Source organism: Xiphophorus couchianus, chromosome 9 (genome assembly GCF_001444195.1).
Source record: "Xiphophorus couchianus chromosome 9, X_couchianus-1.0, whole genome shotgun sequence".
Lineage (NCBI taxonomy): Eukaryota > Metazoa > Chordata > Actinopteri > Cyprinodontiformes > Poeciliidae > Xiphophorus > Xiphophorus couchianus.
Window position 1 is genome coordinate 13,120,405 of NC_040236.1, and position 26,268 is coordinate 13,146,672.

A 26,268-nucleotide genomic window follows, 5' to 3' on the forward strand; every position below is an offset into this window, starting at 1 on the left:
ATAAATTCATATAAATATATTAAATATTTGCTACAAAAAAGTGAATAATATAAAGTTATGTAGCGTACCACACAAAAATCTGTCAAGGTGGGGGTTAATTCTGATATTTTCCAGTCTAATCAGACATAACATACAGAGTATGACATTTACTATTTTGTGACGAATATGCACAAAAACCGGTGAGAGAAAAAGAAAAATGTATACAGACTGAAACTCACATGTAACTAATGCTTCATATGTCAAAATCTGTCAAAAATAGTTTTTGCCTCTTGTGATGTCATCAACCCAAAAACGAACAAAGCGGAATTGTCACGAGTTTTCATCTGTGCATTTTTCAAGCGCTTTGTTGTACTTTGTTAAATTGTACAGAGAAAATCCATAATTTACTGTGTTTTGTCTTTTTGTTTTGTTTTTGAGAAACAAAAAAACAAATGTAGATAGTTTTAAGATAAGGATTAAAATAATTCCGAAATCTCGTAAGGACTGTCTCTCCCCCCCCCCAAGATATATATTTCCATAAATATTCTCAAGTGTTCACTTTTAAAATCGACCTAATTCTAAACTTTGAATATGCACGGTTTAATTAAGCATTATAGAGAATGCTGGTTTATCTTTCTATGGTTTATCTTTGATGGTTATTCTGGTGGAGAGTTCTATGGTACTAATAAAATCTATTCTTCCACCCTTTTCTTTTTTCCTTCAGCCATGTGATTCATCCAGGAGCATCATTTTCCTTGGGGCGTGTATCAAGCAAACGCGTGGTCTTCCCCTATTGGCTATAAAGCTTAGCGTTCAGATTTTCTCTCCTCCGATTGGCTGAATGACGCGACACTAGTTTGGAGCCACCGACCAATCAGATTCAGACATCTGTTCCGAGCAGAGAGGAGAGAGGCTGGTGCTCCTCGGTGGCTCGGTACCGTATTATGACTGTATGAGAAAGACTGGACCAGCACCGCCGACATACAGAATAGAAAAAGCAAGAATATCCACATAGGCGTGTATTTGTAGTTTGCTGTCTTTATTCCGGACGGAGTGCTTTTAGCTCGTAACCATGACAGCGCTGTCGCTGATTTTGGTGGCCGTGTCTGCCGCCTCTGTCCTGGCCGAGTCCTCTATGTATTTCCGAGAGCAGTTTGAGGATGGCGGTAAGGTTTTATCTTTATTTTAATATTATGTTGTTACTAAATATGGATTCTGTCCACTTTTCGTTTATTTTACCATTAAATAATAATAATAAAAAAAGATGCTTAATTGATAGAATGGGGGTTCATACTTTGAATATTTTTAATGCAATATTTTGCACGCATCAGTTGCTCGCTATAGGGATAAATCCCATTTAATCTATAAGATGATCAGTCTTGGAGCCCCTTCTTCTTCTGCCTCAGTCCTTCAGCTATAGTCCATCTGTTTCCTGCCCCCAGTTGTCTTCAAAGCTCTCCCCCCACCCTGCAGCTCATCCCTACCTTGGTCATTCTCTTATATCCACCTCATCCCTCAGTAACATGCACCTGCACAGATTTTATCATCATTATCATCAGCAGTAGCACAGGTGCTTTTAGCAATGTGTGATGCTTATCACAATGAATGCTCAACCTGATCTTGTCTGTGCAGATGCCTTCAATAGTCGCTGGATGGAATCCAAGCACAAGTCAGACTATGGCAAGTTTGTGCTGTCTGCAGGGAAGTTCTACGGAGACGCAGAGAAAGATAAAGGTGAGTGAGAAAAAAACACACAGTGATGTGGAGCTTGTCTTGTAAATGTAACTAATAAATGAAGGAGTTTAGATTATCTAACAGTGGTGAGCAGTTGACACTGGGTGAGCCACACACCTGGTCCCTCATTGACTCCATTCAGCAATAAAAAAACAAGTAAACAAAAAAAATCATTATATAGCAGCCACAGAAAGAACTAAAACAATTGATTTACCAATTTATTTTAAGAGATGGACAAATTGATGAATAGTATTTATGGGCTGCTATGGGATTCTCATTACTCTTTAGTAAAATCACAGCTGCATAATATTAGTTATATATAATGTTAACCCAGATATAACTTATTTTATATAAACAAAAACAATTGTTATTCCTGTTTTACTAAAATAATTTACCTTACTGTTTATTGCAGTTTAATTAATGTTACTTATCACATGTATTTCTTGTGATTTTTATATGTTGACTTAAGCAAATACATTGCATTAAAATCCTCTAACTTCAGTTTGCACAGAATATTAAATAGCTATTCTGCTCTTTATAGAGAATTACATATGTAACTAGCAGGTATTAGCTGGTTGGGTCGGCATGCTGCAGTCAGCTGCCTACAAGTTCTGAACCTTTCAGCTTGTTGGTTTTAGTTTTAAAACTGCAATACCTCAATAAAAATGCTGGAAGTGTTTTGAGGATGTTTTTACTGCTAGGAAATATTCACAAAACATCAGTCTTCTAAGAGCAAGAAAGTGTGGTTGTCTTTTTTCATAGAGCTGACTTGGCAGTGTGCAGCAGCTCTTGGCTGATGGGCAGTACTGCATTAGTATGTGCATCGTTCAAGTGAAGAAAAGGTGTGAGATGCATCAATAAATTCCTACTTGGAAACTTTTTACCTTTTTATTTGTAGTATTTTTTTCCTCTCTCGTTAAATATGAGGTATGTAACATTTATGTATACAGTATATATATATACAGTATATATATATACAGTATATATATATATATATATATATATATATATATATATATATATATATGGTTTTTTTTACATATTTATTAAACTGTCACTGTGTCCTGACAGTATATGATGAGACAAATAATCTGTGAATGATCAAATTCCTCCACCTCCTACCAGTGCTACTATTACTGTCTGAAGAAACGCACCGCTCCCGGTCAAAAACAACCAATAAGAGCCACAAAAATGGTCTTATCACTGTCAATCAACCTTGTGTACACAGTGCTAAAAGTGCTAATGGTGGAGAAATAGTTTACCGTTCCAGGAAAACAATTAATCCTCCATCATCAGTCGCAATGCTAACGAGCCTGAGCATTCGTGACAGGCTTTGGTGATGAGAATAAGATGCATCATGGAAGCTTAATTTGTCTTCACAGATTATCTGTCTCATATTATATTGTCAGGATGAAGGGATAGTTTTAACAAATATGTAAAACACATTTTTTATATATAAAAGTATACCTTTAATCTAAGTCTGATGTCGTCCTAATACCTATAGAGGAGTGGGCTCAAATCGCATTCTTCAAGAGCCAGAGTCCTGCAACTTTTATCTGTGTCCTTTGTCCCTCTCACTTGAATTAAATGGTAAAAATGCATCACTAGCATTCAGTCCAGCTCTACAGAGCTCTGCTGATGAGCTAATATTGGAGCCAGGTGTGCTGAAGCAGAGAGGCACCTAACAGTTGCAGGACCACTCTGTAAATCATTAAAAATCTTTTTTGTGTTTGTTTTCCACTTTGAAAATAATGTTTTTGTACAATTTACCTGGTGTTAGTCAAAAGCAGTTCAGACTCAAGACACGATAAAAGTTTTTTAATTTAGCACCGGATTATATGCTGAGTGGACATGACAGCAAGCTTGTTTTTGCCTTTTCACGCTGCCCTCTTGGCCATGCCGCCCTGAGCAGAAAACCACACGAGCCTATATCAGAACCACCATTGTTTGTTTTTTAAAATAATCAAATTTCAGATTTTCTTTTTAAATTTAATTTACCCAGATGGCAGCTTTTGATAATTAATCAGCATGCCACTGAAAACATTTCGGCCTAAAAATCTGCTTTTATCATTCTCGGCTCATAAAGCAGTGCCAGTGTTTTTCTGTTACTCATCATGAAAGTGGCTCTAAATAACTCGGGATCAGCCTATTAAATTCTGCCTCAGCCGGGATCTTTGTCACGAAGATGCTGTTTTTACCGCAGGTTTGCAGACGAGCCAGGATGCCCGCTTTTATGCTTTGTCAGCCCGTTTCGATGACTTCAGTAACAAAGGCCAGCCTCTAGTCATCCAGTTCACTGTGAAACACGAGCAGAGCATCGACTGTGGCGGCGGATACATCAAGCTGTTCCCCTCTGAGCTCAACCAGGAGGACATGCATGGAGACTCCGTCTACAACATCATGTTTGGTAGGACTCTGAGTTTTTGTCAGATTATGCTTCCTTAATCATTTACAACATTTATTTATGATAAAATGCTTTTACAAAGTTTTGTAAACATACTTTAAGGTACTTAAAACTTTATTTTCTTCATGCCTCCTTCAGGTCCTGATATTTGTGGCCCAGGCACAAAGAAAGTTCATGTGATCTTCAACTACAAAGGCAAAAATCATTTGATTAACAAAGATATCAGGTGCAAGGTATGGCATAGTTGTTTTTTTTTTAAACTTATTAATAAAACTAGTTTCAGTTCTAAGCCAATCTATTTTTTGGGAGGGGGGAGGGGGGGATAGTATTGAATGATTACCAATAATTACTCTCAGTTCTGACTAGTTGACCTAACAAGGAAGGAGGTAATTTTTAAAAGTTCAGTTTTTAGAGCTCCTCCTTCCCGGTTCTATCATCTCGCTGTCCTTTGCAGGATGATGAGTACTCCCACTTGTACACGCTGATCGTCAACCCTGACAACACCTACGAGGTTAAGATCGACAACAAGAAGGTCGAATCTGGCAACCTGGAGGATGACTGGGACTTTCTCCCCCCCAAAAAAATCAAGGACCCCAACGCCAAAAAGCCAGAGGACTGGGACGACAGGGAGAAGATTCCAGACCCCGTTGACAAGAAACCTGAGGTTAGTCTGCTGTAATAGTGGGATAACTTTGTGAAGGCTTTATATTCTCTTGTTTTAACCTATCTTCATTTTTTTAAGGACTGGGACAAACCTGAGAACATCCCAGATCCTGATGCCAAAAAGCCTGACGACTGGGATGATGAGATGGACGGAGAGTGGGAGCCGCCTATGATTACCAACCCTGACTACAAGGCATTCTTACACAGATTTTCCTACTGCTGTTATAAATATACCTGCCAAATAAAACTCTTTCACTTACATTTGTCCAGGATTATTTCTTTCAGTTTTTTTATTTACATGAGCCTTAATGTGTTTTTTGCACGTGCAGGGCGAGTGGAAACCCCGAGAGATCGATAACCCTGCTTACAAAGGCAAGTGGGTTCACCCTGAGATCGACAATCCAGAGTACACAGCTGACCCGGAGATCTACAAATATGACAGCATCGGCGTGATTGGACTGGACCTGTGGCAGGTGGGATGGTCTTGCTGATGGTGTTCAGTCAACGATAAAAATACAGCAGCTAAATTAGAAAAACTCTCAAGGTTCCTACAGAGACTGTAAGGAAAGATATAGAACTGGATTGAAGTATTTTAGCATGTCTGAATAATTACTTGCAAGCAAATAGAGCATAGAATATTTTTAAATATTCACTTCGTTCTCCGTCCATCATCAATCACTCAGATCACTTAATTTGTCCATTATCGGTAATTAACTCATTGATCGAGTCACCTGCTTATTCGTCCTTTCACTTATTCCCCCTAAATTGTCAAGTTAGGGGGCAAATGGCATAATAATGAAATTTACTCTCAAAACTAATAAACTTTGTAAAGAACACTTAACACTGGAAGATATTTTAAATATCCAAAATAAAACAAAAGCGATGAATAAAAAGGGAATGAAAACCTCTACAACCGAAACCCAAAATAGAATGCATTATTAAGCTTTTGTAAACAAAAAATCATCATAATGGAAATTGAGCTCATTTTTAATTTATCATGCAGTCAGTTAATTTATTAATTTCTAATTGCGACAGTCTTATCTGTCCCTCCGTCCCTCCAAAACAGTCTCTGGTTTCCATATTCAAACTCTGACCCCATAAATATTTGTATAACTAAACATAATCAATACATTTATTTATAACTCTAATATGTTTTGGCTGTCTGAAGCACATCTGCTAACTTAGCTATTTAATAAAGAGATCTTTGCATTATCATCATTCTTTGAACAAGCTTGGCAACCAAGACAGAGTTTTGTTTCCTCAAAAGTACATCCTGGTGGTTAAAAGCTGGCCTTTGTTACTGAAGTCATCGAAATGGGCTGACGAAGCATAAAACCACTCCATCCATGGAATTACATTTTTTGTAAATATTTTGTAAAGTGTGGGAAACTTGTTTGGTGGCCTTCTCAACATGCCTTGTAGGCTGAACACCATACTGTGGTGCATGACACTCAAATAAATAAATAATCAAATCTATACAGTGAAAATGAGCAAAAATAACTTAGAATAGAAGCTCGTATCTAAGTTTCTTGGAAGTGTTCTGCGTTGGGAACAAGAAATGCTCAGGATCTTTGTTAATAAAGCATTTATACTTGATCTGGACTGACTGACTTGTGTTTTTGTAAAGGTCAAGTCTGGGACCATCTTTGACAACTTCCTAATCACCAACGATCCCAAAGTGGCCGAGGAAGTTGGAAACGAAACCTGGGGAAAAACGAAGGTATGTTCCCAGTTCTGTCTGTTTGCAAAGACTCTTTGAATCTGACTTCATCAGTTTTGAATGATTTTTTTTAATTGCATGTTGTCTCCATTTCCAGGATAATGAGAGAAAGATGAAGGAAAGCCAAGAGGAGGAGGAGAGGAAGAAGCGAGAGGAAGAGGACAAGAAGAGGAGGGACGAGGTGAAGGAAGACGAGGAGGAAGAAGAAAAGGATGAGGAAGAGGAAGAAGAGGAGGAAGAGGGAGAGGAACCAGAAGAAGAGGAGGAAGAGGAAGAAGATGAAGGCACAGACTCTCAACTCAAGGATGAGTTATAAACTCAGGAACGGCTCTGTTTGAGTCTGTGGTTTGTTGAACGGAGACTGAAACGAAAGACCCTGATGAGCGTCACTTCAGGGTGGATCTGGGTGGGACGGACTTTTTAATTTGTTTGTTTACAAAACAAAAGGGATAGGTCAATAAGGGCAATTACTGTTGTGTTTCCTGTTTCCATGAGCCACTACTGCTACTATTAACATGATTATTGTTATATAAATTGGAATAATAGAAGTGATCCGCTGGAACGAATGTCAAGATTAGTAATTATAAAGCTGCAAGTTGTTCTCTGCAGAACCGTATAAACTATCATTTGTTTAATGAGAATCTAGGTTTATGTGAAGCTTTGACAGGAAAATGTAGTTGCTGTATGAATGGTGCCATGACAATGTTTTGTTTACCTCATGTGGTTTGTGTGTTATTTGTTTGTTTTTTTTGTACATGTTTTACACTAATTCATGTCAGTCTGGAAGGATTGGATTGAGTTCTGCATCTTAATGCAGGCAATCTGTCCTGCTTTAACGTTAAATTAAAACAAGGTTTAATGGGAACCACCATCAGGACTAAGACTTTGTATTTTACACCCTGCTCAGATCAGCCTTCTGTCTGCGGCTGGTTAAATAGGCTACTTTAGAATGAAGCCCCATCTGTAGTTTTCTTTCTAACCAACTCTTCCACTTTGGTGCACCTTCAGTCGTCTTTTTATCATAATTAAGAGTTAGTTGTACATTAGGTCCTCTCCTGTAGCAGTGAATCATCTGATACCCAAGATGATATAACGAGTTTCCTCCTGTCTGATTTCAGTACATCTGCACTGCTGCACCCCAGCACATTGTCCCATACACAATGCTCCAACAATGCTCCTTTTGTAAAGCACACATTTTGTACTAATGGTCAGAAATGAAGTGGGGGGTCAAATTTTATGTTGCTGTGCAAATAATAAAAACAATCTGGAGAAATCAAACAGACATGTATTTATCTCTAAATGTTACATTTGCATCTCTTATTCTTTTCTTCTTGCCGTTATGGCATAATGATTACTTAAGATTTTGTGGCTTTCAACGGTGACGAGTGTGTTTTTTCTCTTTTTAAAATCATGAATGTGTTTTTGAGAAAGCTAACTGATGGATTACAATGACGTAGCTTATTTCCATTCTGTGCAAGACTAAAATTCTGCATATTCTTCACATTTGATTCCCCTAGTAAGTTTTAAACCCCATTGCAGCACCATAACCTGACACTGAATAAATATTTAGGAATCCGACCTCCAATCTGACTTAATTTACAAAAATGAAGTCTTGACTGCATGCCTGACAACTGCTTTAAATCATTTTCATACATTTTTAAAAATGTATAATTTGGATGAATAATCCACAACTAAATGCTAGTGATTATTAATTATGAAGTTTCATGAAGGGTCATTTCCTTTATGGGAAACAAAAGAATATGTCACTGATGTCAGTCAAATATTGTTTTTCCCTGCTCACATACAAAGATGGAGAGCAGCAGTAAATTGAAGGATTTTGATCACAGTTTCTTTAAAACACCTATTTCACTACACTTAAAGTTGAAACAAGATATTTACTTGCACTGAAAGTTTACATATAATTCAATATTTACTTACATTAAAACATATATAGCCTTTGGTCAATCATTTTACCTTTAAATCAAACTGAACTTTTCTGGTTTTAGGTCTGTTAGAATGATCAAAATAATTTCCTTTTGCTAAATGCCAGGTCATTTTAGACCTGGCATTTAGCAAAAGGAAATTATTTTTCTGTCCCAAAAAACTGTCCCAAAATTATTTTGGGACAGTTTTTTGTAAGAGAATTTAATTTTATTTACTTGGATTGATAAATTTTTGTATATCTTCTTGGTATTGCTGACTCCCACACCGACACAACTAACACTGCCTTAAAATGCTAAGGGACAGTTAAGAAAGAGAAAAGATGAAAAATGCATATTCCACACCTGATATCGTCTGGAGATTGCTCTTGGAGAACTATTGTAGTACATTTGTGTAAAATGATAGTAATAAATAAGTGTAATTAATCTTAGACTTGTTTCTTGAACAAGATAATGAGTACTAACGGACTCCACAATTACTAGATCCTAATCCAGTAAAGCCCTGGATTTACTGGATTCTGGGAGTCCAGTAAATCTGGGAGACTGATGTGAATGTGAAGCCAGCAGATCTGAAAATGTGTGAAGCTACTGAAGCTCTGAGGAATGTGCTTGACACATTGTTGATTCTATGCCATAAAAATAGGAAGTTCTGAAAGACAAAAAGAGGGTCCAACTTGGTACCACCAAAGTGTCACTATTAAAGTGGTCTGTGGGAGATTATACCAATGAATGCATAACCAACTTGTTCGAGTGCAATGAAATATGAGTTTTGAATGTGAGATTTTATTCTATTCAGCTGCAGCACAGTAGAGGGAGTCATTGGCTCTGTTCTGCACTTTAGATTATCTCTGGTTTTGACATAAATTTGCAAAAACAAATCAAGAATATCCATGTCAAATGTCCCTACTGCAGATACTAAGATATATTTTAGTTAGTATTAATACTGAAGGTATCCTATAGTTGCGGGCAGTTATTATTTATATTTATTGCTACAATTACTTAAGTAATGGGGTAAAACTTACTTAAGAGTAGTTTTTACTGTACTTTTGACCTTTACTTGAGTTATATTATTATGAAGTATAGCTACTCTTACGTGTTTAATCCCAATTTAAAGGAATCTGTTAACTCTTGAAATAGTCTATAAAGAAAGGGAGTTCATACTTCCTCATATTTTTGCAAGGACCCTTTAGGGGCGTACAATCTTGTAAAGTTGTAGCGTATCATCTCACAAAGCCGATATGGAAAGTTGGGGCTTGGGCGTTTTCCCTGAGATGAGAGTGAGTAAGTCTTAATGATCCGGAGAGGGCCCATTTGTTGTTTTTTAATCACAACTTGCGTTTAAATATAAAATCAATAGGATTTCCCATCATTCCCTCATGTTTGTGTCCTGCTCCAGGTTTTCAGCGCCCCCTCTTGGTGTCTGGAGGTATCGCAGCATGAAAGCAGTGGGAAACAGAAACACTATGGCTGCCACTCTGTCTCTTACTCAGGTAACACTGTCTGTACAACTCAAATATATCGACAGCAAACGTCGCCGGCTTGTGTTTGTTTCTCTTGAAAACACCTCGGAGGCGTTATTTAGACGGGGCGGGTGGAAACATGAGTCCTTATCAACCGTGGTGGCTGCTTTTGAAGTTTAGTCCTGCTGTGACTGGGAAAAGTTTCTGCCTAATCTCTTTGGGGACTGCGTAAGGGCGTAGCTAGCCAGCTAGCCTCTGAGCTAACAGCTAGTTTTGTGTCACTGTTGGGCTTTTCTGACGCTTCTTTGTCAAACTGCACACTCGTCGTGTAGCTAACGTCACTTGGCTTCGTTTCATTTGTCGCTATTTCTCATAATTTTTTGCTGCAGGCTAGTCGGTCATTGCCAAAGTGATGGTAATACGTGACACCCATCTGTGGCTCAGTCTGTATTGTCGCTTTACTGTCACATTTCTGTTGATCAAATATCAGTTTTTTACGTTTTATATCCAGTGTTTAGGACTGCCTCGGTGTTCGTGTGGTTTCCCATATGGTTAGACTGAATCTCCAGCCTGAAGATGGCTATTATTAGAAGTAAACATGCTACAGGGAGATTGAATTAGTGTTTTCCTTATGAACTTTTTCAGTGGGATACTGTTAACTGTTAGCCCGTTAGGTCATTTTGTATCCATGGTGTAGCACTATGGCAAAAAATATATAACTGTCTAATGTTAAGAGCTGCTTTGCAAACATAAGAGGAAGTGAACCATAGCAGCTACTAGCCTTCCCTGCTGAGGGAAAACGGCCAGCCTGTTGCTGTTAAATGAAGAACTACAAATTTGTGTCATGTTGTTGGTTTAGAGGTCTGATCAGTAGGTTGCAGTCCCAGGCTTGTCACCTGAGCCACCGTGGGATGTAACTTCAGATAGGTGGTTTGACAGTGTTAGCTTATTGTTTGACTTAATACTTTGAAAATTACCCGTCTGTTTGTTGTTGGTTTTAAAATTGGAGTTGCACAATATCATGAATTGTAGTCAGCATCTTTAATGTGCAAAATCATAATAGCAAAGATGTGCTCACAAGCATTATTTGTTAGGCTTATAGTATTTCAGGTACCTTGCCTTCAATTTATGCTTGTCTATAATATATGAACAGTTAAATGGACTTTCACTGCCTTTTGTGCCTCCATTATATAGATCCTAGTGATCAAGATGCTAAAGCCCGAGGACAATGATGGGGACATCAAAATAAATCTTTTTTTTTTTTTTGCTTTTCTATCCCAGACATATCTGCTGCCTGTTTTATGTTTTGAGTCTTCAACAGACTACTGGACCAGAGAGGCATTTTGCTATGTTAAAATTTGTCTGCATCTAAGTTATACAGTAATCAGGGTTTCTACAAAGCCTTAAAAGGTCTGAAACAAACTTCATTTTAGACCTTCAGATGTTAGCTTTTCTCCCTGAAAAAATGTGGTAATTGTAATTGTTGTAAATTTGTACATTTGTTTATTCATCGGTTCTTCCATTGTTTGTTTTCTGAAACTTGTTTGTTTTATGATTTGTTGTGTCTGAGGAATAAGAGTGTTTTTACAGTCGGAGGGATGCAATATGTAAGCTGTAAGCTGTGTCAAATTGAATTTATACCAAACATACAGTTTTCTTTGCAAACCTGAAAAACTATATTACTTCTCAAACTGTCTTATTGTGTGTTTAGGCAAATAAATTGACCATGTTCTTGTTACTTTATTTGCTATTGGCTCCTTTGTGATGGAGCAATTATACATTTTCTGTAGGTGGCTAAAATCTGTTGTCAGTAAATTGTCTTGAGCTTAGTTTTCACTGTAGATGTTCAAATTAGGCAACATTAGTGTAAGAGCACCAACATTACATGCTTAAAAGCACTATTACATGTGTGTTTAATTAAATTATTAGAATATTATTCTCCATCATTCAAGTTGGTCTTACAAAGTCTCAAATTTAACTTTATAAAACTTGCAGAGACTCTGATAATTGAGGCGTTTTCTTGTTTCAGCTCTGATTTAAAGAGTCACCAGTACAATGATCACTGTGTTACAGCCGTCAACAGTTCCTGGCACACGATTTTGTGCATCCCATAGAAGAAGTTGCAATAGTGTGTGTGAGAGAGAGAGAGAGAGATGGATAGATATATGTGTGTGTGTCAACAGTTATCTCAGAGGCAGTTGAAAAAGCTGACAGATAACTGCTGATGACAGCCTTCAGCGTTCCTCCACCCCCTCCACGTTTCTCATTGTGCCAGGATCTGTTACAAGATTGACACCCGAGCAGATATCTGCTGTCGTCCTTCTTGTACAGTGGAGACTAAATTTGCACAATGGTTGTTGGCCTTGCAGTGTTGAAGAGCTCAATGGAGGCGACTCATTTTGTTCACTTCTGCTTTCCTTTCCTGCACCCGTGAATTGAAGCTCTCGATCACCATGTGTCAGGCCTAGCTAAAAGAAAGGGGAACGCTGATTTGTTTCCTGTGAAGCACTGAACCGGTCAGAGGAAAGAAGGGTGTTTACAGAGGTTTCGAGTGAAGGACAAATAAGCTGTTGCTCTTAATGCAAGCGTCTAGCGCTTTGGGAAGCTCTGAAGAGCTCTTTCTAGACAAATCAAAGTCATCAACATCGCAGTAAAGCAAAATGCAACAGATCTGTTCGGCCTCACTGAATGTTATCAGTCTGCACGATACAACAGTAAGTGGTGTCAAGTATCTAAAGCCATTTTCTACATAATGTGCACATACAGTATATCTATATGTAGAGAGGGACAGAATGAACTTCTGTCAAGTAAGAAAAGCAGCTAATTGGCCAAAAAGAAGAACAGCTGATTCCCAAAAATCAGGATGCTAAAAAAACGCTAAAATGCTAAAAAGAATCGCCTGTTCCTTTAAAATGTGGCTATATGACATGTTGCTTCCTTGTTACATTATTACCAAATGCATGTATTAAGGGTAGAGGCAGCTGTTTGGTTGTCTGTGTTTGAAAGGCATTTTTTATAATTTTGTTGGTCTTTTCAATTCTTGTGACTCACAATTCTGGAAGAGTTTTGAGTTGAATGCCTTGAGAGGAATTATGATAAGAACCTGACTCAAACAGTTCTGTCTGGAGTTGCTGTGTAAAATACTAATAAATCATGGACTTTTCATAATTACAAAGTCAAATAAGGATTGTTGCTTCTTAAAGATACTTTCTTTTGGCTCAGCAGTCTTAAAATATTTATGGACGACTGCTGTATGTTAGATTGGATATTTCAACAAGATATTTTAATGTTGTTTTTTAATCTATATATTTCCTTCTTAATATCCAGCAGTGTTTTTATTCTTATTTCTGTTTCTGGTACTATTTGGTTGCTTGAGTTGAAAAATAAGGTTATTTATTGGGAAGTTTTTCAAATTATGAGCTAGAATTCAGGAGGGCAAGTAAGTAAGTTTTGCAAAGCCTTTTCTTACAAGAACATCACAGTTAATTTGAATATTCAGAAGTTAGGTTTGCTCTTAGTAAGACTTATGTTAAACTGGTTTACTACTGCTACTGCTTCTGTGTTATCAAAACCAGAAATCCAGTCTCTCAAATTTACATGAGACAAATTGAAAAGGATTTTAATTCAGAAATGTTTTCTCTATTCCCTGCTATGGCCAGCTTTAGTATAGGGAAGGCTACTTTCGATCTTGACACCTTCTACAGGAAGGTTAAGCTTATGAAGTGCTCTATTTAAGTGGATTAATGGAAAGTTGAGTGAGAGAAAAAGAAGTTTTGTTTAAACAGATAAAAGTGCACAAGCAACAGTTGAAACTTAGCCCTGTAAAAACCAGCCCCTTGTTCTACGCTTTGCTTCGTACAGAAGATTTGGACCCTCTGCTACTGAGAAACGATTGCTTGCTGGAGGCATAGACTCTGTTAAAGTTTTAAATTTTACCCAATTGCTAACATTTAATGTGAAAGTTCGATGCTATGAAGCTTACTGGAAATTGGGAAATCGAGTTAAATGGGAGAAATTCCTGACGGAGCCATGAAGGGAAATGAGAATTGAGCGGAGTTGAGTAGGCTAGGTAAAACTGCACGGATTATTCAAGGATTATGAGACAACACCCTTTATAGAGTTATAGGTGGAGATTTGCAAGCAGGGAGCTGTGTTGTCGGCCCTTTAAGAGCCACCACAGTCAGGTGTGTCCATGGCACGGACTACGACTGTCAGTCCTTTGGTGAAGCGCCTTCTGAACCAGAGACAGCAGGTGCTGCTTACCTGGTTAGGAGAAAATGCTCATTGATCTGAAGTTCTATTTTTAGACTGAATTAAATTTTGCATTTTATTTGGAAATAAAATTCCCTAAGTTTGGCCAAGTGGTGAGCCCAGTTCTAGTGTGAATGTCCCACAAACAGTAGTGATTTGTGGAGCTGTGTAGTCGGCTTGTGTTGGTCCAATATGTTTTCTCAGTCTAAAGTTTTCCACGGATGCTGATTTCATTTCCCAGTAGGGCTTGGCGGCTGCCCACTCTGTACCAGTAGCTGCTTTTGTGACCATGGTATCGCTGTACTTCACTGACCAGAAAACCTCCCTCACCTAAATCCCACAAAGAAAACTATAGGGTATTGTCAAGAGGAAGATGAGTCAGCAGGCTTAACAATTTAGACAAGGGAAAAGGATGCCACTAACGCAGCGTGGGATTCCTTCACATCTCTGCAGAGCTGCTGGCCCTCCATGCATTATGCAATACTTTATGCAAACGGAATCAGTGATCAGAACATAGATCTACTTTTCAGAAGGAAGACGTTGCTCTGGTCTTGTAGATCTTACGTAATATCCCTTTTATCTACTGAATTTGGAGTTTTCATTCGCTGTAAGCCATAATCTCCAAAATCAACTTGAAGATGCGCTTGCTAATCTGAAGCTTCTTGTGATTTCAGATATGAAGCTGAACCAATGGAGGATTTAGCTTTTTAAATGGTTTTTAGTCTCTTATATTATTTGCATAATTATTTCGTGTGTTGTGTGCCTTTTAATCTGTTGAGTATATGTCTTACATTTCATGACTTTGCTGTGCAGTCTGATGGTTGGCAATATTGTTTTGAACTAAATAAGTAGTCGGGTTACTCCATGAAGATATCTGTATAATAAGTATAAATATGGGTTTCAGATTTAAATTTTTCTTACTGACTTTAATTAACTTTTTGATGATATCCTAATGTATCTAAACACAAGTTTTTTTTTTTCTTAACAGCTTTCCAGTGGAAATCCCATCTATGACAAATATTATCGACAGGTAATATCTTCCCATAAACAACAGCTTGTATTGCGTTTTATTGTATCAATATTTTTTATTTGTATTTTTTAAAAAGTTGTATTATGTATCAAAATAACTTAATGTATCTTTTTTTAAGTTGTATTATGTTATAAACAGTTTTTATGCCAATGTAAATGCAGATGGTTTCTCACTACCAACACTCAGAATGATGTTGTAATACATTCCTGAAAATGGAGACATTAATTTCTAGACTGTGTTACTGTTTAAACTCTGAACTCTCTCTTGCTGCTCTGATAAAGTGTTGTTGTAGTCAGCTCTGATCTCTGGTCTACCTTCACAGTCAAGCCTTTGTGTCCAACAAAGGAAGTATCATTATGAATTATTAATGTTTCTCTTTGCCAACCAGGGAGGGAAGCTTCCCCTGAGCTCTATAAAAGACTACTAAGCTAATAGACTTCTGAAAAAAAAGCTTTATTTTATTATTATTAGTATTGATTTTAGTGAGTCAAAGGCTCCTTTCTTCCAAAGAGTGACTCTCCCAGTTTATTTCTTCATTATTTCACTCTCTCTTTATGCAAAAGAATTGTTCTGTTCTGTTTTGTTCATATCATAAAACAATATAACTGTTAGATAAATTGCCACATTTCTACTGATATCTTGCTTATTGTTGTTCCTGTTTGTAACATTGTGAGCATGCTCATGTGTTTTTCAGGTGGATCCCACAGGGAGCGGGCGGGTGGCGGCAGCAGATGCGGCTCTTTTCCTGAAGCAGTCGGGTTTGGCTGACATGGTTCTGGGGAAGGTGAGTGAAGGTTGAAAATGGATCAGAAACATCACATGTGTCTTGGTTTTAGATTTAAAATTAATCTGTAATTTCTTAATGTCTCTGTAGATTTGGGATTTGGCAGACATTGAAAGAAAGGGTTTCCTTAACAAACAGGTAACAAACGGGTCTTGGAGTTGCATGGAAACCTCTTATGCCCCCTTTGGGTGTGTTTGTGAATTTCTTTCCACCTCCCTTTTTTGTTTGATTATTTTGTTTGTGGTTTGAGTTTTCACAGAAACTGTCGGTAATTACATTTTATAAATCCAGTCATTTAATCTTACATGTATTTTATGGGTCAGTGATGAATTTGCAAATAAATTCACTACGTAATTACCACTGAATTATTGTACAACACTACATTTTCTGCTGTATTTCATGAGCCATCTAAATAACATCAAACCTGCTCAAAACTACTAACACTTTTATCATCTAATGATTGAACAGCTGTTTAATTGCATGAATTATTATTGCAATTTATGTTGAATAAAATAAATAATACAGGAATGAGATTTTGGTGGTGATGAAAGTGTTGGATGTGTTAAAGATTCACAACAAAACTAATTTATTTGCATTCAGTAAGTCAAAGATTTTTAAAAAACATTGTTTCCAGATGATTGCAGTTTTTGTTGTGCAACAACAAAAAAAATCTCAAAATCAGGGGAAGATGTACTGATATTCACTCTATTGTAAGAAGGGCTTTAAAATACAAAGGAGGAAAAGAAGCAAGACAGCAAATAAACAGAAATAGTAAGTTTTTAAAACTACTTTTAACTCAAAAAGGCTTATAATCAACTGATCAAAAGTCAGTCTGTGCTTGAATCCGACTTTCATTTTATTTTGTGTCTGATATTCACAGATGTCTCTGATATTTGTTAGGCTCTGCAAGCAAGACCTGTCACAACATTCTGTCTCAAGTTTGATGCAACAAGACAGTCATTTTTAAATCTGAAGGTTACGGGGAAAAACAGTCAACGCAATTAAAAAACGCAATTAACCTGACCAGACTGCATCCTCGACCCAGATTTAGTTCTTTTCTAATGCTGACTATAACACAGTGACCAGATGACATAATCTGAGAAGGGTTAAAAAACCCCCCTCAAAGTCTGCATCCTCCCTTATTATGAGACAAATTTGCTTATTTGGAGAATCAAACATGGTATTAAGATTTTTGGTTAGAGGTATATTTAACAGGTAGCAAATCTAAAGAGGTGAATAAGTATATTTTTATGTGTTTAATATGATGTGGTTTAGTATGGCATCCTTCAGGGTTTACATGACTCTGCCTCTTCTCCCCTCAGCAATTCTTCATAGCATTGCGGTTGGTTGCTTGTGCTCAGAATGGCCTGGAGGTGGCGCTTAAGAGTCTTAATGTGGCTGTTCCTCCGCCCAAATTTGTAAGTTTGCTGCTTTGAATTATAATTCAGTGTTAACAATTTTTTAGTAGCATTAATACAAATTTTGAATATTAACATGTATTACTCTTCTACATCTGCAGCATGATACAAGCAGCCCGCAGTTGGCAAAAGGAGTGGCTGCTGATGCACCCTGGGTAGTTAAGGTGTGGAAGTTTTCTGTGGGATTTATTTGTTATTTACAAAATGGGAACATTGGTTTTATTTTGAGAGGTTTGTAATCTTTTATTGTGAGCATATGTAAAATAAAAAAATGAGGTAATAACGTTTTTTCAAGGTCAGTTTTAATTGTTTGAACTTGCTGTGAGTAGAAATATTATTTCCTGTTTAATTCCAGTTTAGTCATTAATTCTTATGTAAATACTGCCTAAGTATGAAGTTTTATGGTGAAATCATTGAACTTCTGTTTTTTTATTCTCTAGCCAGAGGAGAAGATGAAGTTTGACGCCATTTTTGAGAGTTTGGGTCCAGTTGGAGGGATGCTGTCAGGAGACAAGGTTAAACCGGTTCTGCTCAACTCCAAGCTGCCTGTGGACATCCTGGGCAGGGTAAGAACCAGTTTTAAACTTTTAAAGTTTTATTTTCTTATTTCTGAAAATGCACTGTAGTTTTTTTGTTTGTTTGGAAACATTGAAATAGTTTCTGCTCTGGTATTAAAAACACAAAGAAATTCCAATACTTATATTATTCAATTATATATATAACTTTAACTGAATTTCCTCCTTGTTTTACTTTACAATGATAGGCAGTACATATGAAGTTTCAGTAATTCAGTTTTCTTTCTTCATGAACTTGTTCTTGTCGTACTTTCTTCATGAAAGGCTGTGAAGCCTCTGGAAAAGAAGGCGTGGTGAAGGTTAAATGCTTTCCTTCATCAGTTTTTTGTGACAAAATTTGTCACACACCTCATCTTTTTAATCTGCTGTCTAGCCTGTGTTTAATTAAGTGTAAATTTCTTACCTTAAGTAAAAGACGTCAATATATGATGCACAAATTGTCTGCAATTATTTTAATGCTAAATTATCAAAACTATTAAATAAAATTTGTAATTCTGTATTTTTTGGACAATAAGCAGCTACTTTTTTCCTACGCTTTGAACCTTGCAGCTTATAGCCCGGTGCGACGTTTCTGTGGATTTTTCTTCATCTGCCACTGGACTCTTTAACAGGAAGTGAATCATTGGAAGTCAAAATTGGAAATCAAAGAAGAAAGTGCTTCTTGCTGATTTTCATTTAGAACAGGCACATGCTAGCAGCAGGCACGACAGAGAAATGTTTTCAAACTCATACACCCTCATCATGGAAACAGCACGAAGAGGTTCATATGATGGAGCTTTTGAGTTGAAAGCTATCGATCTGGTACTACAGATCGATAGCTTTCAATTGATAGCAGCGGCTATCGATCTGGTACTACAGATCGATAGCCGCTGCACGTAAGCTCGGCGTGAACGAATCCATGGTTTGGCGTTGGAGACGCAGGGCTGCGACCTTAATAGCAGATTTATTAAGTTGGAAAACCGAGAGCGGCGGAGATACCAGCGGCTTATATATGTACGTTTCCAGTTTTTAAAAAAACAAAACTTTGTGGGTGCGGCTTATAGTGAGAAAATACGGTAAATATTTTCAAATGGACTAACACATCAATGATATAGTTAGTAATGTCAGAAATGTTGATTTAAGAACCAGAATTGAGTCAGTGGTTTCATTGGTAAGTTAACATGTATCATAACATTTTTTAAAGCTGAGTAATGTTGTCTTTGTGTGTTGAAGGTGTGGGAGCTCAGTGACCTGGATAGAGATGGCATGTTGGATAGAGATGAATTTTCTGTGGTAAGACTAATAATAAAGATAGTAGAAATAGTAATAAAGAACACTTACACCGGAACTGAAACACTGACTTTCAAAACTGTATTTATGCCCTGAATTTTTATTTATTTTTACATTTGTCATGTTACAACAAACTTCTCTACATTTTTTATATCTTCTAAATCACTGTTTTGTAGAACCACATTTCACTCCAATCAAATCTCTTATATGGGATGTCTCTAGACAGTTAGAAAATAACTTTTCTTCCACTTTTTCTTTGCAACATTGTTCTGTTAATGTCTATGAACGTCAGTTTACAGGTTGTATAGCTGAATGGAACAAAATCATTGTGAATGGAAGAAATGCAAAGATTAAATCACTGCTAGGTAATTATTGTTTCTGATGGATTTTTCTGTTTTCTTTGCTACTCTTTCTCAGGCAATGTTTCTGGTTTATAGAGCACTAGAAGGCGAGTCCGTTCCCATGTCCCTACCGCCTCCTTTAGTTCCACCCTCTAAGAGGAAAAAACCCGCGGCGGCACCCATGATGCCCCTGTTACCCTCACCTCCCTCTGTGAAAGACAGTCGCTCCTCCCATACCAGCGCGAAGACCCTTCCCCACCCTCCCAAACCCGCGCCAGCTCCTGCCCCAACACCAGCAGCTGCCCCTGTGAGTACAGCCTCCGTCTCTCCTGTGCACGCAGTACCTGCTTTTGTGTTTTTACTAACAAAAAAAACTTGAGCAACTCAATTAAAATGATCTCAAACTGGCTCGCTCAATGTGTTTTTCAAAAGAAGAAGAGTGGGAAGGTGAGTGAATATTTGTTGGCTTGATGTACAGTGGTCGCACGATCATTCGTCTGTGGTGTGTTTTTGCTTTTCTGGAGCAAAAAGTGACGTTTTTGTTGCCTACGCAGTGGGTTGTATCGGCGGCAGAGAAAGCCAAGTACGATGAACTGTTCAGCAAGACGGATGGCGACATGGACGGCTTGGTGTCTGGAGCAGAAGTCAGAGATATTTTTCTCAAAACTGGGTTGCCGTCTGCCACTCTTGCACGAATCTGGTAAGCAGAGATGCTAACAACACACAGTTATGTGCAGACAAGATTTCAGCCAATTTTTATCCACTGATTTGTTCATTTCTTTCCATTATGGAAATAGAAATGCAGTGTTATTGATAAGTAGATTAAAATAGAAGAAAATTTGTTTAATCATAAACACTGTTTTAGTTGTAATTTTACCCTACAAAGGATCTTTACAGGGTTACTACATCCTGGTGGCACGTTTCTTTTTTTTTTACATAAGACCAGTGACATCATTGATTTTTACCCTCACACGGCTGGTGACCATCCATCCTGCCGTGTCCTATCGGTTTCCATAATGGCATAACATGATGGATCTGTTGGATCATTAAAAGTAGTTATTGCCTGAGGTGGAAATCATTGGCCTCTTACGTAACTTGTGTGTTCTTGCTCCCAGGGAGCTGTGTGACATTGGAGACATGGGAAAGCTGACTCGTGAACAGTTTGCCTTGGCACTTTATCTGATCAATCTGAAGCTGACAAAAGGCCTGGAGCCACCACAGACTCTCTCCCCGGAAATGATTCCTCCGTCTGACAGACAAAACAGCAAGCAGGTGAGGCCCACAAGTACACTCAAGTCTGTTAATACTATTAGAAACAAATACAGAGGGTTTTTGATTGATTTACAGAAATTTATTTTTCAAATTAACTTTTTATACCATTATGAAAGACATTTTTTTCTGAATAAATGCCCCAACAGAAGACATTTCCTCTTCTTTTTACTAAGTATTGTGCCCAAACATGTTTCTATTTCAAGTAACTGTTTGGATGCAGATTACTATTGAACACGTAAAGGCAAGAAAAATGGATGAAAACATCCAATAACCATGGACAAAGTTAAATATGAGCTTTGTAGGATATTTTCCTCCCACCGTAAGTGCTCTCACGTCATTGTTCTCTGAACCAAAGTTTATTTGTAACATCAATAGTTTCTTAAGAGTTTTTGTCATCAAATATTCATATAGTTCTTTCCATGGCGATGCTGTTTCTTAACTTTAAAATGTTTTTTGTGTCCCATCTTCTTCCATCAATAAAGTGGTTGTTCTTTCTGGGTTTAAAAAGTCCTTCCTTACTGTGTGTAGGTAAACCTATGCACATTTTGTGATGGTGTTTATGTTTTTCAGAACAATGCAAACCTGGCAGCTGACTTCTCTGCCATTAAGGAACTCGACACCCTCAGCAACGAGATTGTTGAATTACAAAGGTAAGATATCTTCCTGATATTTACATTAAAGAGATGTGGTGGACCTTCTTGTTGAACACATAATAGTGACGGATGTGGCACTGCTATGGAGGAGTAGAAAAAAATCTGATTATTGCTTAAAAAATAAAGAAATTAAAAAAACGTTTAGAACCCCAGGGAAACAAAAGTCATGGATTGTTGATTAGAAGTTCACAAATGCTCTTATCAACTTAAAAAGTAAAGAATAAGTTCAAAAAATGCTTCTGTTACATGTATTTCAACTTGATTAGTAAGTAGTAGCAACAGTTTACAAGAGTACCAATGTTTGAAAATTATTTCTTAATGTGGGATTGTTTCTGCTTACTAAATAAATCTACTTACATTAAAGGTTTGAGGTAATTAGAGCTTTTTCTGAAAAGTGGGGGATCATGTTGCTGCAGTACAGGATTGAGTTGTTTTAAGCCCTTCTGTGGAAAGCTAATAATAAATCTCCTGAATAGTTTTATCCTCAGTTCACCAGTAGGATGCGATATTCCTATCAAACTGCTAAGCTGGTTTGTACAAGTTAAAGTTTAAATTTGTGAGCTAGATTTTGCAATGAACATAGAGTTTAATGCATGATAAAATCCTTTAACTGGTCCAGACACTTTTTGTTCATCAGTGGAAATAAATAAACATTTTGTGAGGGTTTTGGGAGCTGCAAAGTTCAACATTTGCTTTTAAAACTAAATAATCTAGCTGCTTTTTGATTGCAAGGGAGGAAATGTAGAGTGAGAAACTGCAGAGAAATCAAGGAATTCACCTTCCTGTGCCTAGATTTGCATAGTTCCTCATTTCAAAGAACATTCTTGCTGTTATTTGCACATCCCCGTTGATGTTTGCACAGTATTTTTTTTCACTTCTAGTAAAGTGGTCGGTCGATACTTTCTATGCACAAATATACACACATTCAAATGATTTTTTTTAAAGCCCTGCTCAGTTATATCTGAATATGTTATTTTTCATAAATGTACAGTGTTATGCTGTCTTTTATTGCGTTTTTGTTTTCTGTTTACCTGTAACTTCCTGCTGGTACATCTGAATTTCCCAAAAGTGGGATGATAAAAGGATATTTTTTATTCTGTTTCTTATTACAAAAAATACTTTTCGGTCACAGCTGGAGTGGTTGATGCGTTGTTTGTGTTTGCATGAATTGTATTTCTAGAACACACTTTGTTTCGGTTGCTGGCTGCATCTGTTGTTTTGTTTTAAATGGAAAAGAGAATTCAAGTTCCCCAGTCATGAAAGTTGAGAGTGAGAAGTGAGAAACTGTTCAGTCCACCTATATTCTTTATGTGCAGACAGTCTTAAAAGTACACTTGTGGCAGCTGTTAAAGGTATTCATATGTGAAAGTTGAAACAAGCCAGAGATCAGATTTAGATCATCAGATCAAAACTAGGGAGCGATGTTGCGATTTTGCAGCTGCTTCAGATGTTGGCTGCAACCCGCTCCTCAAAATGAAGATGGCCGTCAAAATGAAAGCAGGTAAGAAAGGACGAGGTGTACAGCTGAAATATCAGCAGATAGTTTGTGTTTTGGCGTGTGGCAAGAGACAAAATGTGAAAATAGTTGCTGTGTTTGAAACGTATTTTTAGCTTGCATTGAAGACAGACAGCAAAGACGACTGGCTTCAGATTGATTTATTTTTAAATAAGGTGCCTACAAGTAAAACTAGTTTTCTTTAAAACGAACAAGTAAGTTGAGTAAATCTACTGCATGCAGATGTTGTTGGCTAAATTGTTACTAGAAGTCCATGCTGATATAATCTTAACATGACAAACTTATATCATGTTAAGCTTGTTTTTTTTTTGTTTTTTTTTTTTACAATCTCAGTTCTCTTTAATTTATGTACAGAAGTTGTGCTCACTGTTGCTTTCCACATATTTAAAAGAAATCTTTGTTGTCACAGTAAAAAGTGCAAAGAGTCAGGAGACATTAGACCAGAAGCCAGCAGCAGGACAATGAGGCAGGGATTTCTCAGGTAAGGAGGGTTTATAACTTGAGAAGAAGAGAGGGAAAGGGAAGGTTATGTGCAGTAATTTCAACTTTTTTGTAAACGGTGGAAGTTTTAACCTTTTGAAAAGATGCCGCAAAATTAGTCATTTTAAGCTGCAACAACCACAAAAAACATTACAACATCCTGGAGGGACTAATTAGTCTTTTTAGATGCCAATCAGCTCCCCGTGGTAAAAACAATAAATAGTTGCCACATCATAATGTGGCATCATAATGTTACACATCATAATTATGTGGATGTAAAAAAGTAAGAACCAAAATCCTTCCAGCTGCACATCATCCAAAACCAGAGGAAATAATTGTCCAAAGGTTTAATTAAATTATAGCTTTAGTTTAAGGGCTGAATCCAATTTTCCTTTTTTAAATTTCAGTTCTGTAGTTTCAGTGTTTTAAAAGAAAAACATGACTTCGTAGCATTTTTTCCTATTTTAAACTGAAATTTAGCTTGCCATTAGTAGGACGTCTTTATATTAGCTACTTCTTCAAGCTGTTGGTGGATAAAGCCACGAATAAGCTGGTCCACACCTCATGGTTTTTTGTGGAATAAACCAATTTTGATACGGCCAAAAAAAAACCTTATCCAAGTGCAAAAGAATTATAGAAAAATGAGGTTTTGCTACATTGGCGTGTTTCCATTAAGCTTATTTACTTTTAAAATGTCATGTTGCGCAATTATATGGTTTGATGATGATTAGTCTAGAATTAGGGTTTAATTATCCAAATTGCTAGAAAACATGTACAGTTAAAAGCGGTTGGATTCAAATTTAATAACTGAGCTTGGTCTAGATCAGGAGTGTCCAGCTGCAGTCCTCAAGGGCCGGCGTCCTGCCATTTTTATGTCTGCTGATTAAAATCCTTCAACTACCTTCCCATCATTTTATTCAGCTGTGTAAACCAGGAAATCATGCCAGACACCGGCCACTGAAGACTGACTTTGGGTACCACTGCTCTAGATATGACTTTAGGTATCTGTCCTAATTTTTCAGATCTTGTGGCAGACAACATGCCTACTCAGAGAGAGACAGGTGGTCCTATTGGTTTGACAGATGGATGTATTTCATGCAGTGAGATTCAAAGTAGTTAATTTGTAGTGTTTCTTTTTAGTGTTTATCATTATTGTGCTGATTCTTTTCAAGCTTCCTGCTTTAAAAATACACATATTGGTCTGTAAGTATCATAAAAAGCAAATCAAATTCGTACAAAAGGACCTGAACTTTCTGACAACACACCACCCATCTCTGATTTCTCACTCCTGGTAGAAATAGCAACATAAAATGGATGAGCAGCCTGGGAAGCACAAATGATAGATGCTGTATCACAGCTCCTCATGACTCATCTCTCCTCTCTCTCCGCCTTCCTCCATCCTCATGCAGCCATCTGCTTCTCGCTCCTCACTTCCCACACATTTCACTGTCCAAGCACATGCTCCCTTTCTAAAACACTTTCTCTCACTGCGATTACGGCACCGTGCCTCCTGGAAATCTCGCGCATTTGATCTGACACATCTCCACGCAGCTGCTTTCGCTCTGGATTTTTGTGCAGCTCTTTGTTCCGTGAAGTTGTGATTCGGGGACGGGACCATGGTTGTTCAGGGAACCGAGGTGGCGGTGTTTGAGAAGCGGGGCGCAGCACCCTCAGCAGACACCTGGCTGTGGCTGGGTGGGGTGGGGCTGCAGAGTTTAACCTGTCTGTCCTCCGTGGCTAACCACTTCTGTCTCCTCTGCTGGACACCCAGAGAGAAGATCTCTGTGGAAGAGGAAATCAAAGAGAAGGAGGAGGCTATCCGACAGCAAACAGATGAAGTACAGGTAAGGTTGGACATTTGCTGGTTTCCTGTGTTTTGAGTAAAAGAATATTTTTTAAGCAAATAAAAACATTTAGTGCTGGCATTTACTGATGTTTAGCTGGTGTTAAAAGCATGACTTTCCCCTTTTAAGTACTTTTTTTAATTAAATTGAAATGAGTAAATGATCTCTGCAGTCTGAGATGCTTCCTCTGAAATTCCTTTAATGTTGTTCTGAGTGAATCAGGTTATAATCCTCCTGAAGGTGTGTCCAGCCCCCTGAACCCTAGAGATTGTCTCTATTTTGGGAGCTGTCTACTTAAAGGGCTAGACTGCTCTACTTTTAAAAATTCAGTCTTGAAGCAGCGAGGGTAGATCTTAAGGGAGTCTCAAGCTGAAGCAGTTTGATTTGTTCAGCTGCATTTTGCTGTTTTTACAGTAATGAAAGTTTAATACAGAACAGCAGAGGCTTATAGTTGAAGCTTCTCATAATCCGAGTGCAACACTGTAGTGGACTTAGATTTACATCAACATGGAAAGCTAATCACACCCTGTTAACCTTTCCGCAACAAAAAACTACTTTCATTATATTTTATTGCCACAGAGTCTAAATTAGATATGGGTCTGGACTTTGACTGGGCCATTCTAACACATGAACTTTCTTTGGTCTAAACTGTGTGTAAGAACATTTGAGATCACAGGACTTAATTTCTGTCCTATTTTTTTGTGGTCTGTGACTGCAACTCAAAAATGATCGTTGCTGCAGTTGGAGACTCTTTTTATGGAAAATTAGTACAAAGTAAAATATTGGGTAGAACACAAAGCATTTTCTTTATCAATAAGTAGGTCCACATTTTTCCACTCACTTTTATTCAGAAGCTGACTTTGCTGCACCCAAAATCTATTTTTATTTGATTTTATTAAGTTTGGCCAAATTTAGGAAGAGTTTTTAGATGCTAT

At 37.4% G+C, this 26,268-nt stretch overlaps 2 protein-coding genes across 4 annotated transcripts in view; both read left to right on the forward strand.

The window, feature by feature from the left end:
- Positions 1-865: 865 nt before the first annotated feature.
- On the forward strand, positions 866-7,778 carry calr (calreticulin). The gene is made up of 9 exons (XM_028027061.1): positions 866-1,145; positions 1,612-1,713; positions 3,917-4,120; positions 4,256-4,350; positions 4,572-4,781; positions 4,860-4,973; positions 5,110-5,253; positions 6,408-6,500; positions 6,598-7,778. The coding sequence occupies exons 1-9, from the start codon at positions 1,052-1,054 to the stop codon at positions 6,814-6,816; spliced, it is 1,275 nt and encodes a 424-aa protein (XP_027882862.1). The 5' UTR covers positions 866-1,051; the 3' UTR covers positions 6,817-7,778.
- A 2,058-nt stretch (positions 7,779-9,836) lies between these two features.
- Positions 9,837-26,268, forward strand: part of eps15 (epidermal growth factor receptor pathway substrate 15) — a 28,902-nt gene continuing 12,470 nt past the window's right edge. For 2 of the 3 annotated variants that reach the window (XM_028027058.1, XM_028027059.1), the window contains exons 1-14: positions 9,837-9,930; positions 15,140-15,181; positions 15,876-15,965; positions 16,056-16,103; positions 17,288-17,383; positions 17,485-17,547; positions 17,824-17,949; positions 19,171-19,230; positions 19,645-19,875; positions 20,123-20,268; positions 20,684-20,840; positions 21,411-21,490; positions 23,419-23,490; positions 25,261-25,333. In XM_028027058.1, the coding sequence (XP_027882859.1) occupies positions 9,877-9,930; positions 15,140-15,181; positions 15,876-15,965; positions 16,056-16,103; positions 17,288-17,383; positions 17,485-17,547; positions 17,824-17,949; positions 19,171-19,230; positions 19,645-19,875; positions 20,123-20,268; positions 20,684-20,840; positions 21,411-21,490; positions 23,419-23,490; positions 25,261-25,333 (1,338 nt within the window). In that variant the 5' untranslated portion in view covers positions 9,837-9,876. The remainder of the gene's footprint in view (positions 9,931-15,139; positions 15,182-15,875; positions 15,966-16,055; positions 16,104-17,287; positions 17,384-17,484; positions 17,548-17,823; positions 17,950-19,170; positions 19,231-19,644; positions 19,876-20,122; positions 20,269-20,683; positions 20,841-21,410; positions 21,491-23,418; positions 23,491-25,260; positions 25,334-26,268) is intronic. The other variant, XM_028027060.1, reaches the window with a different exon arrangement.